Raw genomic sequence first — 18,191 nt, forward strand, 5'->3', positions numbered from 1 at the left:
CCGTACCTTTGAAGATGAGGTGAAAACATTTTTAACATTACATCACAACTATATTAGATTGAAGCTTGGGAAAAAAATATTAAAATAGCAAGACCTGAGGTATTTTAGCACACAAGGTGACAATAACCAAAGCTTTAAGGTATCAGAGATTCATATTACAAGAACAGTGTCTTTAGTGGAACTGTTTTAATTTTTCTTTTAAGCCCCACCTACTTACGCAAGATAAAAATGCATAATTAATATGCATAGAGGACATTTTGGTGTGAAATAGTTGAAAGATTAATACAAACACAAATCATGCTGTGTCCCTGTTGAAGGACTTGTTGTTTGTTTTTTATTCCATTTTTAAAAAGTCTTAAGTATTGCTACCGTTTTAAAAAGATGTTGGCACATGTACTTTGAAAACATGTACGCTGCCACTCTATTGCATGTCTCCAGCATTACTTTTCTATGAATTTCGCAGTGCAATATTCACAAATGGATCACAGCTATTCATCTCTCACACACCATTTATACCACACATATGCACAGCTGCTGCAGTGGTAATATCATTACATAATCTCATGCAACACAGTAAAAATGCGCTGTCTGTGTTAATATTGATGAACCTTCCTCTGCAAACGCAAAGTTCCATCTGGCCAGTTAAAATTATTCAAATAGTTTTGTTTGTTTTAATGTGACCTGAGTTTGTATTTCTCCAACGTAATTTTCCATCTTTCACCCTTTTATCAGATATCTGGGCCTTTTTGTTGTGTATTATTTTATTTATTTATTTATTTTTCTTGTATAAAATAAAGATGGACAAAACAACAACTGTTGTTTCAGGTTGTCAAACGATACTGTGGATAAACAGCTATGAGTTGGTTTGGTTCCAAAGAATAACATCTTAAGTTTTCATGAGATTTGAATATGTTTTATGCAAACACTGGCATGCACAGTCTTTGGTTATGTAAAGACATAATCACAGACTGATGTTTACCTTCTAGTGACTGCACAGTAGTCCATGAAGGCATACTTCTTGATTTATTTTTAGACATTTCAATGCGACAGGTTGCTCTCCGTGTGCACTCAGCTGCAGCATTTTAGTCTTGTGCTGCAGTTTAATGAATATTTGACAGTACATGGTTCAGTGAAGTAGGGCAGGAAAGCTGCTTGTCAGGACGTATTTGTTGACTCACAGTGATCTAAACTGTAACTTTGCCATCAATGACCTTCTGGAGATGCATCTAACGTTCCTCTGCGAAAGTCTTTGACACTCCAGTTGGCGCTACGCCTGCTCACTCAATATGCAGTTGTCGGTTTGCTGTGTTGAGTTTTTTTAGGCATATGTGCAAAATCCGTACAGATGAAAGGTAGAGAGTTAACAGAATTTCAAATGTGCCTCCAGATGAGCAATGCTTGTGTAATCATGGTAAAGGTTGAATGGATAGAACACTAGATGGGTAAGTTTATTGTATGATTTGTTGCTGCTGGCCTAAAAAAATCCTAGGTAGTCAGAGTTTGTTTGCCTCTTTGTGTTGGTAGAGGCAAACAAACTCTGTTTTGTTTTCTGGCCCTGCCAAAAAATGTGCGACTGTCTTCAAGACTTTCCCAATTCAGTTGGCGAAAGTGTGCTTGAGTGAGAAACTTAACACTTTTCTTCACTTTAACATGCACATTGAACATTGAAGGGCAAAAAAATAGTTTTAGCGTAAAATTAAGATCCAAGACATCTAGATTTCAGCCTGAAGTCCTTTAAGTTGAATTTTGTTGTTTTCTGATGCAACACAAAAGCGTCTGATTTTATGTGCAACGTCAAACAATCAAAACGTTCATAGCTGCTCAGTTTTCATGCAGTCATAAAAGATTGCCACAAGTTGTAAGAACATATTTCAGCATGATGCCTTGTTCATTCTGAACTCTGCTTCACCCTCCTATGCATTTCACCATCTGCTTCCCTGAGGTATGAGGCCTACCAGGCTTCGCCCCGGGTCATAACTTCATGAACTGAATTGTGCTGCAGTTTTCAGAATCATCGGCGCTATTTTCTTTTACGGTAATTTAAAATGACTTTCAACTATTTCAGAGTGTGAACCAAAGCCCTGGAAGATGAAAAGTGCAGGATGTTTCTGCATCGAGTCTTGTACCTTGTTTTGAAACGTGGATGGTAGATTGAAGATCACAGGCACATCTCCAGGCTGGGTGGTTGTTGTTTTTTTCAAAGAGGTTTGTTTTTAGTCCTTGCTTCTCCCCTCTGCACAACATTCAATCATGCATACTCTCCTTTTGTAATGTTATTTGCTAGACAGCACAATGAAAGGCAAGTACTCTCCAGCAAACAACAGTAATTGTTAGTGGCCATTGTATTAAGCCATTCAACATCCACTTGAGCACAGAGTGAGTTAAAAAAAAAAATAAATAAATAAAAAAACACTTTATTAGATAGTTGGAGCATGTGCGTCATCCTAGCCTAATTTTAAGCGTATTTTCCCAAGAAATGTAAATAAATTTGCACAGAAGTGTAATTTAGACAAGGAGTGGGGTACGGTTTTTGCTTAGCAGACAAAAGCGGGGAATAAGATGATATGGGTACATGTTTTTGGCTGAAATAGCCTCAAGGAAACTCACCCGAACGACTCCAAGAGGTCAGCTCTGCCTCTGCCTTCACAGCCCCTCAGCTGTCCTCCAACCTGAAATCAAGATGTGCAGAAGCAACAGAAAAAGCTCGGGGATATTTGCTGTAACCTAGAGTTAGTGATGCTAAACAACATGTTTCCTGATGGACCTGGAAATATCTTTGGCTGGCAGACCATAGCAGCAGCAGCAGCAGCAGCTCTACCATGTCATTAAAACAGCCAGATTTATAAGCCTTATTAGCCTCACACCTTGGCGCTCATTAGTCCTACCTCAGCTCTCACTACATGTGCCATGTGGGCCTAATTATCCTGCAGTGACGACACCCAAATACATCCAATCTTCTGGATAACAGAAACAGTTTGTCTTAAAAAATTTTTTTTTGCAACTTTAGCAATATTGTCTATTACAAGCAACACTGTTTTTACCTTTGGCTTCACATATGAGCCAGTATGAGATCTTTCAATTATGATTTTAACATATTTTGTCATTGGTAGTACTGTATTCAAATGAACATAAACACATTCATGTCTTATTGCTTTTGCTTTAAAGGAAATCAACAATTAGTCATTTTGCTGTCAAAATAATATGGCTGTCATAGTAATATGGCAGTTGTAATATTATTAGCTTGTGTCATTCTTTTGATTTTGATATTTAAAGTATAGGATAATATTTTGTGGTGTGTGATTGTATGTTTCATGCAGCCAGAGGAAACTCCAGTCTCTCCAGCATGTTTTCAGGAATCATCTCCCTGAAAGGATATTAAACCGAGAAATGGCCTGACAGAAGATTGCTATGGTTTTCGAAACATAACTTCTTAAAACCTCAGTGTATCGTGAAACAGGCCCAAGCATAATCAGCTGTGGTGGGAATGATGCAGACATAAAGCAAATCAAAGCCGTAAATGATCAGATTTGTAGTAAAATCCTTGTAGAGATTTTCTCCTGAGACAGAGACTGTAAATTTTAAATAATATTCTATATCACAGTCATTACTCCTGCTCAACTTTTTTAAAAGCTGCCTGTGAACATAGTAATGTGGTCAGAGGCCAGGTTGGGACAGTTTCTGTTTTTTTTCCACTCCCCCACACTTTGCCAAAACCCGATCTCTCTGTTTCCCTTCCTTTCGTAATCTCTCCTGTGGGGATCACTTTCGTTAATCATTGTGTGTCTTTAGTACTAAGTTGCACAATGTGGTGCGAGATGGGTGGCTGGGGAAAATTTGCCTCCGAATGTGTTACCTTCTGGGGGAGAGAGAGTGTCTTTTTGTGTGTGTGTGTGTGTGTGTGTGTGTGTGTGTGGGGGGGGGGGGGGGGGGGGGGGGGGTGTGGGGGGGGGGGTTGTGTGTGTGTGTGTGTGTGTGTGTGTGTGTGTGTGTGGTGTGTGTGTGTGTGTGTGGGGGGGGGTAGGTGTGTGTGTGGTGTGTGTGTGTGTGTCTATGGGTGGGTATGTGTGTGTGTGTGTGTGTGTGTGTGTGTGTGTGTGTGTGTGTGTGTGTGTGTGTGTGAAGAAGGAAAAATTAGAAATCATTCTATGTAGTTATTCAACAGGATGATCTCTGATTTACATCTCTTCTGGGGCTGAATCGATTAATCGTAATTATTGTGATGAATCGATTATTGAAATAGTTGTCAGCTAATTCAGTAATAAATTAATTGTTATCTGGAGTAGACATACTTAAAAGAAAGGCCAAAGAACAACATGCAGTAATTAAGCCAAAAAATAAATACATTTAATTTATTTGGAAAAAGCTAAATCTTCTAGTAAGCACCTTTTGCTCTCCAATTTTTAATTGGTAGTACGTCAGTAATGAAGTAGTAAATTGTATTGAAGTTAAATCACAGTGAAAGAGTTGAGCTTTTCACATTTAGGTGTTTACAGTATTTTTACCTTCTGGTGCAACTTTTTCTATATATTGTACACTAAAGTATACTTTAGGCAATAAAATGTGTATTTTCTCATTTCAAAAATGAATTTAATTATCTGTTTATTACGTAAAAACACTTTAGTAAAATGAAAAATCCGCACAATGTGCCACTTTTTTTTATCCAATTGATCAATTAATTGTCAGAAAAAATGATGAAATAATTTTTAAAATAATTGTGATGAAACCCAAATTACATCTGGCTAATCTCTTGTAAAACACAATATTTCACAAAATGTAGAGCTTTCAGATGCAGTCGCTCAGAGCACAGAGTGTGGCTCATAATAAGTTGTTTTCATAATATTGGCTTTTGCTCAACCTCAAATTGTTGCAGAAACATTTCATAAACAAAGGTCGCTGACCACATTATATCTGATTGTATGAAAATGTGCAAGGCTCTTCGTTCTTATATCAGCGGTACCGATCCTGACCCGATGTCAAGCCAGACAACAGTAGCTCCGCCGCTTTGAGAAAATACTACAATCCTTCTGTGCTGCTGCTAATGCATCCAGCAGTTATTACACTGCACAACCCATTTAGGAAGTTGGTTTTTTTGGTTCATATTTAATCGTATTTGACTTCCAGAAGTGCAGCAAAAGGTGGCTAGAACATTCCAGCTGCAGTTTGAGTCAATATTTCAGAGTCTTGTTGTTGACAGCTTAGACTGCACAGTGACAGTGTTGAATATGGCTTTCTGGATTCCATGCATCACAACTTGTCCATCTGTCATGACACACTGCTCTTATCTGTTGCACAAATACCTGCCAGTAAGCTAAACACATCAGCATGATGTCCTCTAATGTGCCACAGAACTGGAACAGAATGGAATTTGAAACGTTTTAGCCAAAAATGTTTCTATGGTCAAGGTGTTTTTTGCAGAAACGTTTCAGATTTCGTTCCGTTCTCCGGCTTCGCTCGAGTCCGCTGGGAGCTGGAGGTGATCGATGGCCAGGTGAGTGACCTCTGGCACACACTGAGACACACTCAACCAAACACTGATCGGTTTTAACGAGAAAGTGCAGCCAACTGCGAGTCACTGAGTGAGTGGAGCTCCTCCCTGCTGTAACCGTCTCTCTCTCTGATAGAAGTAGTTCCTGGAGGCTTTTGACCTTGTACTTAATGTCCCCAACAACTTGGTGCTTTATTCAGTTGCCAAGCTTTGCTTTTTAAAACAAAGACTGAATTAGGACTTATCATGCTCTCAGTGGATGCCCTTTCTGCTCCAAATTAGCCTATTTAGATAAACTTAGATTTCATTTATGTGTGTTTTTTTTTATTTGCCTGCTTTCTCAATCTGGAAAAATTGCACTGGTGTAGACACAGCCCAACCTTTTCCTGTTTTGATCATCTTGTTAAGTAGGGCTAATATGAGTCAAGTTAATGTGTTTTCAATGAGCTTTGATGGATTGTGTGTCTCTGTGTCCCTCAGGCTGTGTGGCGTGTGTAGATAAGCCCCTTATGAGGTGAAAAGCTCTTCCCATCCTGCAGTATCCCCTCCCAGCACCACCAGCAGGAATAAGGGATGTCACGGCTGTTCCTCTTTTTGGCAGTCCTCATTGTCTCGTGCAGCATCCAGGTGGGTCACAGAAGTAGCTCTTTGGTATAAACCAGTGCTTCTCAAACTTCTTCAGGGTGAGGACCACTTAACCCATTTAACATGGACCACCTCACTTAAAATTTACCCGCAATGACACATCTAAACATGTACAACCATACATGCAAATATTAGCCTCTTAAAGTACTTATTGTCGTTTTCTTTGTTCATACATGCTGTATTTGGTAAATGTGAAGAGCTATGACAAAACCACAAATTGTTTCAGAATTACAGATCCTGAAAGTCTGGATCCTAAGCTGTCCAATGATGGTAAACACATGGAAATACAAAACATGAGTTGTTCTTTACTTCCAAGTGTTGTGTGCATTGATAACATTTAGGGCTATTTGTGATTTAGAAGCTCAATTAAAGAAAAAAGACTTGGGCATTTCCAGAAACAAAAATCCTATTCTACACCTTTAATTGTAAAATTATCCACCTATTTCTATTCTATAGGACAATGTACAAAGTGGATAGAGATAAATAATATTGTAATTTACATTTAAACAAAAATAGATTTCATACTTTTTTTAAAAGCACTGTAAGGTTTTTAAGCACTTCTCCTTTCATCTTTAGCAACAAGCTTCAAATCTTTGATGGTGGAAGGCCTCTGTGCCATCATCCTTATATTTAGATGAAGTATTTTTGCGACAGCTGCCTTTTCAACCAGTAAATAAATATTTCACACAAGCCTAACATGTAAAAAACACAGTAACAGAACACTCAAGCTCTTACTTTTGACATTGTGCCACATGGATCTGTATCTAAAGAGTAATTGTTTACATATTAAACTTTATCTCCAGTCAGATTAATATATTACAATTTACTAACAAGTTTTTGTCGGAAGTGTTTTTTAACAGTTTAATTGAACTGTTTACTTGGTCTGATCACAGCATCCACAGGTAGCAGATCTTTAGGACATCACTGCACCTTTTATTGAATTTCCTCCTGTGTGTGTCTAATCAGATGTCTCCTGCTGCTACCCTGGATAAACTGAAGGACGACTGGAAACGGTATAGGACAGAATGTGAATACAACAACAGTCAATACCAGCCCAGCAGTGGTGAGCTTTAGATATTAGATCTATTTTTTTTTTTTTTTTTTTTTTTTTTTTTTCATTCCTGGCTTATTGTTACTGCTGAACTTTCAGAGAAAAAAATTGTAGTGAAGTCAGTTTTCACCTTGTGTCACCAACAATTAAGAGTAGGTTTGCACCAGTTCCACCTTTGGAAGTTAAAGATGACATGAATCACATAATGTTGAATCAAGAAATTTGTGAAATACCAGGTGTGGATGAGTTATGATCCCTAAAAACATGGAAACAGAGAATGAACGCAACATTTACCTCTCCACTTAATCATCATGATGTTTATTTTGTTATTTTTACTGCTTTGCTTTATTTGAGTCAAACACTATCAGTTTGACCAAAGTTGTGTGATCTAGTGATTCAGTTAAGATTCAAAAGTACTTGAAACTAACCTTTTATGTAACAGAGCAAAACAAACAAAAAATAAAGATAGTAGGATTAAAGAACAGCCAGTGAAATAGCTCTCTAACTGCATGTGAACTCTGGGTGAGAAGTAAAAAGAAGAAGTAAGAATGTATTCAACAATTAGGTGAATTTAGCTCTTCAGGTGCATTACTCCCCATTAGAAAGTTTTGCCTCATCTTTTAAAACAAACTGCTTCCCACACTTTATACAAAATTGTACCTCTCAGCTCTCCAACACGGCAGCTCTCATATAACATCCCTGCTGTTCCATTAGTGTGAGAGCAGCTAAGCAGCTATACAGAACAAAGGATACATTACTTTGTCCCCCAGACCTTCCAGCTGTCTATACTCTCACAATCCTGACTGATGTCCACTGATGAGAGACATAATGACACGTGGAAAGGGTGATTTTGAGAGGAAAAACCAGAATGTTCCAGATAATAACTTCCAGCAGACATTACTTCAAAGACCGTTTTGAAACTTAAACAGTCAAAAACGAGCATCCAAGGACGGTATTAATGTTGTTTTTACTTTGCCTTATTGTTTTCACCCTCAGGTCTTGTGTGCAACAGGACGTTTGACGACTATGCCTGCTGGCCTGATGGATTCCCCAACACCACCGTCGGTGTGGCGTGCCCGTGGTATTTGCCGTGGTACCATGAAGGTCAGCGTTTTAAATATGTTGACTGAAAGAAACTGATGATAACTATCATAAACAGACAACTGTCTGTGATAATAATATTTTCTGTTTGAAAGTCTGTGTTTGTGTGTGTTTTTGCACATAGTTCAAAACGGCATGGTATATCAGGACTGTGATGCCAGCGGCCAGTGGGTGACTAAGTACAATACCACTCAGTGTGAAAGCAATAATACAGACCAGGTGAGAAAAATATGTAAACATAATTATTTTAAGAGACACAAGGATGATGCAAATATTTTAGAAACAATAACAATTTTACTGACACATTAAATATATTTTTAGTGTGCTAATTGTTAAGTGAAAGGTGGCTTAAATACTAAGAACTCTTGAATATCAAAGGACTGCAAAGATTAAATTAAAAAATATATTGAAAATAGTACTTACAAAATCCCAAAATAAGAAAGTAGGGTATTGCAACACTGTGTTTAACTCTCATAAATGTATTTATCCATTGTTTTGCAGATTTGTTATAGATGTATCCGGATCATGTACACAGTGGGTTATTCCTTGTCCTTGGTGGCGCTGGTACTGGCTCTTGGTATTCTTATATTTTTCAGGTACTATTTATCATCAGAAGAAATTTAGTGTCATTTTTCTTTTACAATAAAGATTAAGCACTAAAAAGAAAATCAGTCAACATTAAAGCTGACTGATTTTTTGAAGTGCAACGTTGTCATCGGTATCTCACCTGCCAGGGACGGTAATATTACATGACTGTTTACTTGGGGGGGAAAAAAACAACAACAAATAGTTTGACAGCAATCTACTGCAGGTAAGATACTGACTGCTGATGCAAATTTCAGGAAAGAATCACAGCTTAACAAAAACCAAACTGTTTTTCTAAGTTGAAGCGAGGATTTTTGAGAAATCCAAAGCCGGTCAGTCTTTACGCCTGTTTTGTTTGTTTTGTTTTTGTCAGGAAACTTCACTGCATGAGGAACAACATCCACATGAACCTGTTTGCTTCCTTCATCCTGCGAGCCCTTTCGGTCCTAATCAAAGATGCTCTGCTGGAGGCCAACTTCACATCGCAAAAGATCAGCGGAGACAGGGAGCCGGAGTTCCCCAGTGAATCGATACCCCCAGGGGAGCTGCTGGTAAGTATGGAAGAGTACTTCGAAGAAAACCATTCCATAGTTCAAAGTTCAGGATTCATAAAAACACAGACAATCTTTTCCGGAGGTTAATTATGTAATTTTCTGAATTATTTCTCCCATATTTGCTTTTGTATCTCTTTATAACTTCAATTCTGTGCAATGGACTTATTCTCTGTCTACCTTAGTAAGATATTTAGTCATCTGACAATGCACCGGTGAAGATTTTTACTGGAATAAAAGAGAAGTGGGGCAAATTACTGGGTTTTTGCTGAGAAGGAGCAGACACCCAGAAAACAAAAACCACATAAAAGGTGAAAAACTGAGAAATAGGTGAAGTAGCAAAAACAGAAAGTAAATGGAATGCTGCACACAAAAAAGAACCAGACAAACCAGGCAAATTAAAACGTGAACTGAGATCTACAAAGAAACAATATTACACAAAAATACATAACAATATGTAGAAGATCAAAAACTCACAGAGAAATATGTAAAAGAAGTCCAAAGAAAGTAATCAATAATAAGTCAGATTGTAGCAAAATAAAACGTTTTGCTGATGTTACAAGAACGTATGATGAGAGGTGATGCAGCAGCAGCCTTAAAGACCAGCTGAGTCCTACTTGGTTCACCAGGAGGAAGCTTTAATCTGAGATTCTGCCTGACAATCAAAACAAATGCTCTCACTTTAAATGGACACCTGCAGTGTTAACGTAAAATTTCCTGACCTCATTCAGCCATAAGTGAGTCAAAAGTTAGTTAGTTGCCTTTGTTATTCTGCTGAAGATGTGCAACTTCATCACAGATATCTTGACAGGTCATGTCAAAAGTCAATAGCTTTAAGATAGTAATACAAGCTAATTATTTACAAAAGAAAGACTATGCTTTCCATTGTGTGCTGAGCAGTGACACAGCTGGCTGTTAAAGTCGCCGCTTTTGTGGAATCCGATCGCCTTCGGCACAACGCCTGAATCCCGCTGCCAGAAGGAGATCCCATCTGCAGCGGCTCTGTTCTGACCACGTTCAGCTGAAAATGCATGTGTAGTTTTGTGAAACTTCCCTCTGCTCTCTTACAGACCACAATAAGCTGTCGCACTGCCTTGGTGATGATGCAATACAGCATCATGGCCAACAGCTACTGGCTGCTGGTGGAAGGCATCTACCTCCACAACCTGCTGGTCATTACTGTGTTCACGGAGAGGAACTACTTCAAAATCTACCTGTGCATTGGTTGGGGTGAGCTGGCCTATTCTGGATATGAGGATGTGTGTCTGCAAGTTCAGCATATAATCTGTTTTTTGTTATTTGGGGTTTTCTTTTTCCAGGAACACCATTAATATTCCTTGTTCCCTGGGCAGTCTCTAAATATTTATATGAAAATAAAGAGTAAGTGTTTCTTCTTTTACTTTTAATTTTAAAAGCAATATTTTTATGTGATCATGTTACGATGTTTTCAAAGGATGGTTTGATGAACTCTAAATGTGTGATGAAAATTTACTGCAGCTTGTTGTTGCTCTGAGGCGAAATTAAATTATCTCATGGTGAGGAGTTAAAACATTAAAATGTCAGACATATTTTATGTTCATCGTCAAGCCCCTCTTGTGCTGCTTAGCGGTAAACGGAGGGACAGGAATTTCAAAGCCACACTTTCTAAATGCTGAGAAAACGTCTCATCAGCCAACATGAGACTCAGCTGCAAATCTCAGAACAAAGAAGCTATAAATTACAGAGCAAATGTCAAAGAAGCATGTAGGAAATGTCCTGTCGTTGCTTCAGTTTCCTTCAAAGTGTTTCTGTTTTCAGGTGCTGGGAGCAAAACACAGACATGAATATCTGGTGGATAATTCGAGCACCGATACTGCTTGGCGTTGTGGTAATTTTCTGCAACATCCTTCTTTTTTTTTTGTTCATATTCAGCACAAATGTAATCCCAAGAAAAGTCCAAATGCACAACTAAACTCTTGCATTTCCACTTGACTGCATAGTGGTTTTGTCAAATTGTATCCCATGCAATATTAAAAGCAGCTCATTTATTTATGAAGTGAGAAAGGTTGGCTGTGCTTCAGATATAACGTCTGGGAAGCATGTTAGGCCTTCTAGGATTCCGGGTTAAACAAATACAATTATCATGCATTTTATTCAGCGACACATATCGTGTGCTTTTTGAGGGTCCGTTCAGAGCATTTATGTTGCTCCAATCGGTCATGCTGCCAGACATCCTGGCATTTTCCATGCATTAATCGTCCTGCTAAGTGGCCTGTATCCCGCAGGAATTCCTGTGTCGGAGTTGTTTGTAGGAATGGCGGGGCTGGTCCTCATTCCAGAGTTTCCCTCATTATTCTGATCCCACCGTTTTTGTGTTTCTTGTTTTCTTGTTTCCAGAGTTGGCAAACTATTAACAAAACATGTTCAACTTACTTACTTATCCAAAAATTTATCCTAAAAATCTATTACCTATTACTAATGTTTTTGAATAAACATTTTAGCTTCCATATTGCTCTAAACAGTTAGAGATTAGAGTCATGTGTCCAAATTAAGTCCAGAATACTTCCCTAATTTAATCCTCGCAAAATGAACATGTTAAAGGTCACATTCAAATGCATGTTCATCAGAAAAGTGGCGACTGTTTCTTTAAAAAAATGCCAGCTGACGTGGAAGAGCCGAAATATGTTCCAGTGATTAATTGTTTTGCATCTAATCTGCATGTGTTGCTCAGAGACACAGATTCAGTTTGACAAGAAACTTCAGTTTTTTTATGTAGTTGTTATATAGATGAGCTGCAGTTGCTGCTTGCATACTAACCAGATAATCTCTTCTTTAATGTCAGAGCATTTGAAGCCAAATCCTTTTTCTTAGAGCCATTTATTAGGAACTAAGAATCTGTGATTGTTTTGAACATGATTGTTTAATTAAATGTTCCCATTTGTCCTGCATAAAGTAAGCTAGGTAAAACAATAAGAACTGTGTTTACGCAGAAAGGACAGAAGCTTTAAAGTATCTGGACCAGATTGTTAGAAGTTAGATAAGAAGCTGTTGTTTACTTGCAGTGGATAAATAACCCTTAAGATTTAAATATGTTGTCCTTTATAACTGGACTAATTTCAGAAAATGCAAAGCCCACCTGTAGTGTTTTTTTCCTTGGTTGTTTTCTTTTCAAGTTTAATTAACTAAACCAATCTTTACAACATTGTCATAAGCAGAAATAAAATAATAATTATGATTAATATTTTGGTGAAAATGATTCACTGGCAATAATCACCAGTCACCAGGCGACTGGAATCAATCACTCATCAGAGCGGTTCTTTTCTCTTTTGAAAACTTTTGCAGAGTCATTACCACAACTTCTTGTTTCAAAGTTGTTATTTAAGTATAAATCCAGCTGTTCTCCCTAGAGGTTTTCTTAATAACATTAGGGAACAAAAATGCATCACAAAAATGCTGGGATAACAGCAGAGAGATCGGGAATGAAATGATGGAAAAGTTTAATCTTTAGAAATCTTTGTGGGCAATGTTCAATCCATCATCTGAAAATGAAAAAGGAATGGTTCGGCCACAAACCTGCCACGACTTGGTTGCTCATCTAAACTAAATAGCCTCGCAAGGAGCACATTAATTAGAGAAATGGCTAGAAGTACAATGTGTCTCTGGAGGAGCTCCAGAGATTCACAGTGCAGGTAGGAGAATCTGCTGACTGGGCAACTATCAGTCTTGTGTTCATCTTTCTGGAAGAGTGTCGAGGTGAGAGCAGGATGAATATACAACCACTGCACACTTTTCAGATTGTCTGTTTTTTATTACACCAATAAAAAACACTGAAGTGCGTGTGATAGTAACATGAAAAATATGGAAAGATTTAAAGTTTGTGAAGTGTTTCACAAAGCACTTGTTAAGCCCTAGCCGTCACTCTGCCTCTAGAGATATATGCAGTGATGATGCATCCCTCAGATTAGAGTGAATCAAGATTTTTTTCTTCCCTTCACATTGTCTCACAGGCAGTAGAGTTCCAACAAAGTTGTGTAATATATTGTTTTAATCTGGAGGATTTATTCCCGATGCTTATGTATGTTTTGACTTTTCAGGGGAAACTTAAGCATTTGCTCTTGAGAAATCTTCTATCTGTATTTATCATCAAATGTTCCTTCAGCAGAGCTTTTCACTCGGTTGGATGTTGCATAATGACTTTCCTAGCTTACAACAGACATCTTTGGGTTTTCCACAAATGTTAACGTCAATGGAAGCCCAAGTCTTCTCATTTTGCTAACTACAATATTTACATTTATTCATCACTGCGCAACAGAAAATTGGATAACAACATTAGGGGCCTCTTGAATCAGAAAGACTAAGATTTTACTTTTACCACCAAGCAGGGTCTTTCTCTGCTGGGGTCAGTGGCAAGACGATTTTGATTAAACACTTCTAAAGTTTGTAAGATTAGTTGAGCTCATGGAAACTTGTAAGTTATGAAAAATAATGCAGGGTCATGTTATCATTTAACAACCAAAAAAAGGTCCCTGAAAAAGAAGAAAAGGTCCAACAATTTTACAATATTTCCAGGGAGCAAAGCAATTTCAGGAAGCAACAGATGCGTTGCAACTTTCTTTTTAAGCATTTCATTATGTTTTTAATCAATTTTTGCAGTTTTTGACAATCACTATCTTTTCACAGATCAACTTTATTATCTTTATACATATCATCAAAATTCTCATCTCAAAACTTCGAGCACACCAAATGAGATACACAGATTATAAAGTCAGGTAAGTTTAGATAATTAAATTGATCCTTTTAATTATTGTTACTTATTTGCAACTTAGTTTATGTTCTTTTTCTACATCTCAGGTTGGCGAAATCAACTTTAACACTGATTCCTCTTCTGGGTATCCATCAGATTATCTTCATCTTCCTGCCTGAGGAGACCACCAACAAGAGCTTGCATTTGCATCTCACTAAGCTCTTCATTGACCTCTTTTTCTCCTCCTTCCAGGTTGGAGCATGTTTTTAAGAACAAACACATTCATTTACACGTCTTAGTCAAATCAGTTATGAAGCGTTAGCAGTAAGAATAAAGAGTTTTTAAGACTTTATATGGCTCTAGTTTAAACTCTTCTTCACCTTTAAACTTCCACACCTGTCCTGTAAAAATAAACCACATAGGACGGAAGATTGTGTAAAAGAGAATCTTCTGAGTTAAAAAAAACAAAACAAAGGTGCACCTTTTCTCAAACTACAGATGTCTCTCAAATGCATGCAGTCATTGCCGCTCATCGATTATTACTAACCTGATTAAAAAACTTAATATCCATTTTGTTGTTATTTTATATTTCTTATGCATTCATATCCGTTGTCTTCTCAGGGTCTCCTGGTGGCGATCTTGTACTGTTTTGTCAACAAAGAAGTGAGTTTTCTGAGCTACGTTAAATGTTGCCAACCTCTGATTTTTATATTGTCGCATTTCTTAACATGTCCTTAAACTGTTGTGATTTCCATAGGTGCAATCTGAGATCCTGAAGAAGTGGAAGCGCTGGAAGCTAGGGAGGAACATCGAGGAGGAATATCGCCACACCTACAGCAATTCCAACAACACTAAGACGGGCAGCCTGCTGAACCACATCCCTCGGCTTCCCCACCTCCCAGACATCGCCAAATCTTCTGGCCCGGTCTGCAGTCCCGAAGAGCAAACGTGGCTCGTGGCTCGCTGCCACAACGGGATGGACAACGGCAAGGAGACGGAAAACTCCAGCTCGCAGCAGAACGAAGGAACCAGCAACTGCACCCTTATGGAGGACATCAGCCAGAGAGAGAACGCTGAGAGCCACCTTTGAAAGAAACAAGGAGAAAGGACTTTAGGAAGGAAGCTCTGACTGAAAGCCCTCGTTGGGTTTTGAAGCGGTGTGCCGACTGATTCACTCGTGGGAGCAGTCATCAGGCATCAGTGTCACTGGGAGACGCAGCGGCTCTCAGCCCTGTAATATGACAGCAGTATGGCAGGCATCCAGACCAGGATGCTCAGTGTGCTGTGAGTCTTGTGAATGGATTGTTCTCGATGTTTTGTCATTTTAATATATGAAGCTGCTGCCTGTTGAACAATTTTACAAACAATATCAAGAATACACAAACAACTACAATAGAAGAAATACAAGAAAAACAAACAAAAAACAACACACCGGCGTGAGTCTCTGCTTCAGTGTTTGCCGTCTGACAAATGTGTGTTTTGTGGTACAACAAACTGGACATCGGACTGCGCACACAATAAACAAGACCAAATGACACAGAACAAGAAGGACAGGAGGGATTGCTTTTTGTACTCTATATGCTCTGCTCTGGTGCGTGTATGTTGCTATCTTGTTCATACTGATTTTAATGAAACTGTACAGAGAAAGGAAGGAAAAAAACATTCTGGTGACTTTACAGTGAGGTAACCACAGAGTTATTGTGGATGGGAAAAGGCAGCTGCTCACCCCAGGTCCTACCTGGCACTTTTGGTTTTTGCTGAGTGTTAGTTTTATATTGGTCACAATTGTGAACGCATTAATACCCCTTTTCACATTTTGTTGCATTAGAAAAACACAAATTTCAACGTATTTTGTTGAAATTTTATGTAAAAGACTAACAGAAAGAAGCACATTATTGGCAAACTGAGGGCAGAATATTTAAGGTTTTTATTCTAATTTTTAAAAATATTTCTCTGAAAAGAGTGGCACACATTTATAGCCATGCCACTGTCATAATATTTTAGCTACTTTAAGATTTTCTCCTATCATTGCCCTTTCGAAATATTCCTTTAGATGCTCTGCTTTGCTGTAACAATCAAATCTGACTTGCTTCAGTGTTTCTCTGAAAGAAAAACATCCCAACAGCATAAAGCTACTCCCACCATTTGGAAGGTCTGTTTGGGATATTAAGTGTGAGTTTTCAGGTACATAGTTACATCAAGAGCATTGATGTCACTGTGATTTAATGGATTTAAATTCATTAAATCACCTAAGGATTTATTGGATTTATTGATATGTTTTTAAGTCATCGTCATGTTGCCGGATCCAGTTCTTGTTGAGCTATAATTTGTTCAAGAACTATTTGACAGACGGTTGAATTCATGATGGGTGAGCACAGTAAATTCAGTATAAGATTCATAAGATCCTACGATATTCACTTTAAAGGTTACAGCTCTTTAGATCCAACCATGGTGTTCAGCTCTCAGCTCAGTGATGGAAAGCACACCGAGCTAAATGTTTAAAAAATGCAAACCACTTTCAAAACGTTGGCTTACTACGATAAGATATGTGTACATTTTAAAGCGAGAATTTATGGGGGGTGTCCAAATTTATTTCTCAATACATTGCTGATTGTTATTAACATCTTACAGAAAAAATTCGATATGACGAATAAATTTCAGATGTTTTTATTCGCAAATTAAAAGACAACATGCATCAACATTTGGTTGATTTGCCAAAATTAAAGACAACAGTCTCAAGCTGATAAAATATCAATAAACAGACGGAAGTTTGTGCTTTTAATATGACAAAATGTAAAATAAATAGTCAAAGGGGTAAAACTTTTTGCAAGGCACCTTCAACTGTGTGTAGAAAAAGTGCCAACCATGTGCCGCTATAATCAATGCAAAAACAAACCAAATGAAGCCACATTTCCATTACTTCATAATGGATCAGCATTACTCAGTGGGACCCAGCACCTTCAAAGCAGTGTGTTTTTGCAGTATTACACTGACAGTTTAGCAGATATGTAGAGCTATAACTACCTACTTATGAGAATCATTCACAAAGTATTAACCTATGCCATAAGGTGACATCAAATACCGTACAAATGTGAGTTAGAAGGTGGTAGTGATTATAGGCGCCATATTTCTCCATGGACAGTGTTTACCATGTAACCACATCCTGAAAGTAGAACAAAGCTTCTCCAGTTAGCTTTTAGACGCTAATGTTAGCGGTACAGTTGCTTGTAGATAAAAAGCGATGACCACCTACAGAGCATTAATCGAGCTTTGAGTTCCTAGCGGATCTGCGTGAGCTACTTAACATGATTTTTGTATGAATTACTTTTTGAACAGCGTTCATTTATAACAGCTAAATGTTATATGCACATCTGTGTTTATATGCATAATTTAGCCTTCTTCTGAATGTGTGCTTATACAGGATATGAATACTTTTGATGTTATTATTTCAGATATGTGGATGTATTACACTAAGAGGAAATACATCAGCAGCCAAAAGGCTGCTGAAGAAAAACAGAGGAGCACAGAGGTTAAAGGCCGGCACAAATCAGTCCCACTCTGGCATTAAGCAGAACAGAACCACAGGACATTCCCAGAATTCATGCCAATATAGTTCGTAAAGAAGAAAGAGCTCTGTCCTTTATTTCAAAGCCTCGGTGGACCTCAGAGCAAATTCGAGCACTACAGCAGCATTTTTGTTGTGTCAGATAATTGTTCTGCCCCCAGCCAGTTTCTACCGTTGAGTGGGTAGTAAAAAAAAAAATGCAGGCAGAAGCTATTTTCCATCAGCATCTGCCGAGGGTTGTCACAGAGCAAGTAGACATCCAATAATTGAGCTGGGAGCACGGCGCTCATACGGGTCCTGCAGAAGTGGAAGGGAATGCTTGCACACTCAAAACAAATGAGTAATGGCTGGTTTCGGCAGAACTGATGTATATTGCAATTTTCATTTCAAAGTAAAATCTGTCTTTTAACAAACTCTGACTTGTAAAGATAGGTTTGGGTCATTCCTCCTCTTGGTCTGAATGTATTCTTGGAAAGGCTCAAATT

The 18,191-nt window shown here is 38.1% G+C and overlaps 1 protein-coding gene across 2 annotated transcripts in view; it reads left to right on the forward strand.

Moving 5' to 3' along the window:
• gcgra (glucagon receptor a) overlaps positions 1-16,782 on the forward strand; it is a 35,290-nt gene extending 18,508 nt beyond the window's left edge. The window contains exons 1-14 of one of the 2 annotated variants that reach the window (XM_055035063.1): positions 5,451-5,488; positions 5,966-6,112; positions 7,097-7,193; positions 8,178-8,285; positions 8,407-8,501; positions 8,784-8,878; positions 9,241-9,418; positions 10,489-10,648; positions 10,738-10,798; positions 11,216-11,285; positions 14,078-14,166; positions 14,249-14,393; positions 14,763-14,804; positions 14,899-16,782. In XM_055035063.1, coding sequence (XP_054891038.1) covers positions 6,059-6,112; positions 7,097-7,193; positions 8,178-8,285; positions 8,407-8,501; positions 8,784-8,878; positions 9,241-9,418; positions 10,489-10,648; positions 10,738-10,798; positions 11,216-11,285; positions 14,078-14,166; positions 14,249-14,393; positions 14,763-14,804; positions 14,899-15,231 — 1,527 coding nt within the window. In that variant the 5' untranslated portion in view covers positions 5,451-5,488; positions 5,966-6,058 and the 3' untranslated portion in view covers positions 15,232-16,782. Of the gene's footprint in view, positions 1-5,450; positions 5,489-5,965; positions 6,113-7,096; positions 7,194-8,177; positions 8,286-8,406; positions 8,502-8,783; positions 8,879-9,240; positions 9,419-10,488; positions 10,649-10,737; positions 10,799-11,215; positions 11,286-14,077; positions 14,167-14,248; positions 14,394-14,762; positions 14,805-14,898 lie in introns of those variants that run through there. The other variant, XM_055035062.1, reaches the window with a different exon arrangement.
• The last annotated feature ends 1,409 nt before the right edge of the window (positions 16,783-18,191 follow it).

This window comes from Poeciliopsis prolifica, unplaced genomic scaffold, assembly GCF_027474105.1.
Source record: "Poeciliopsis prolifica strain line A6 unplaced genomic scaffold, Auburn_PproV2 SCAFFOLD010, whole genome shotgun sequence".
In the NCBI taxonomy this organism is placed as follows: domain Eukaryota; kingdom Metazoa; phylum Chordata; class Actinopteri; order Cyprinodontiformes; family Poeciliidae; genus Poeciliopsis; species Poeciliopsis prolifica.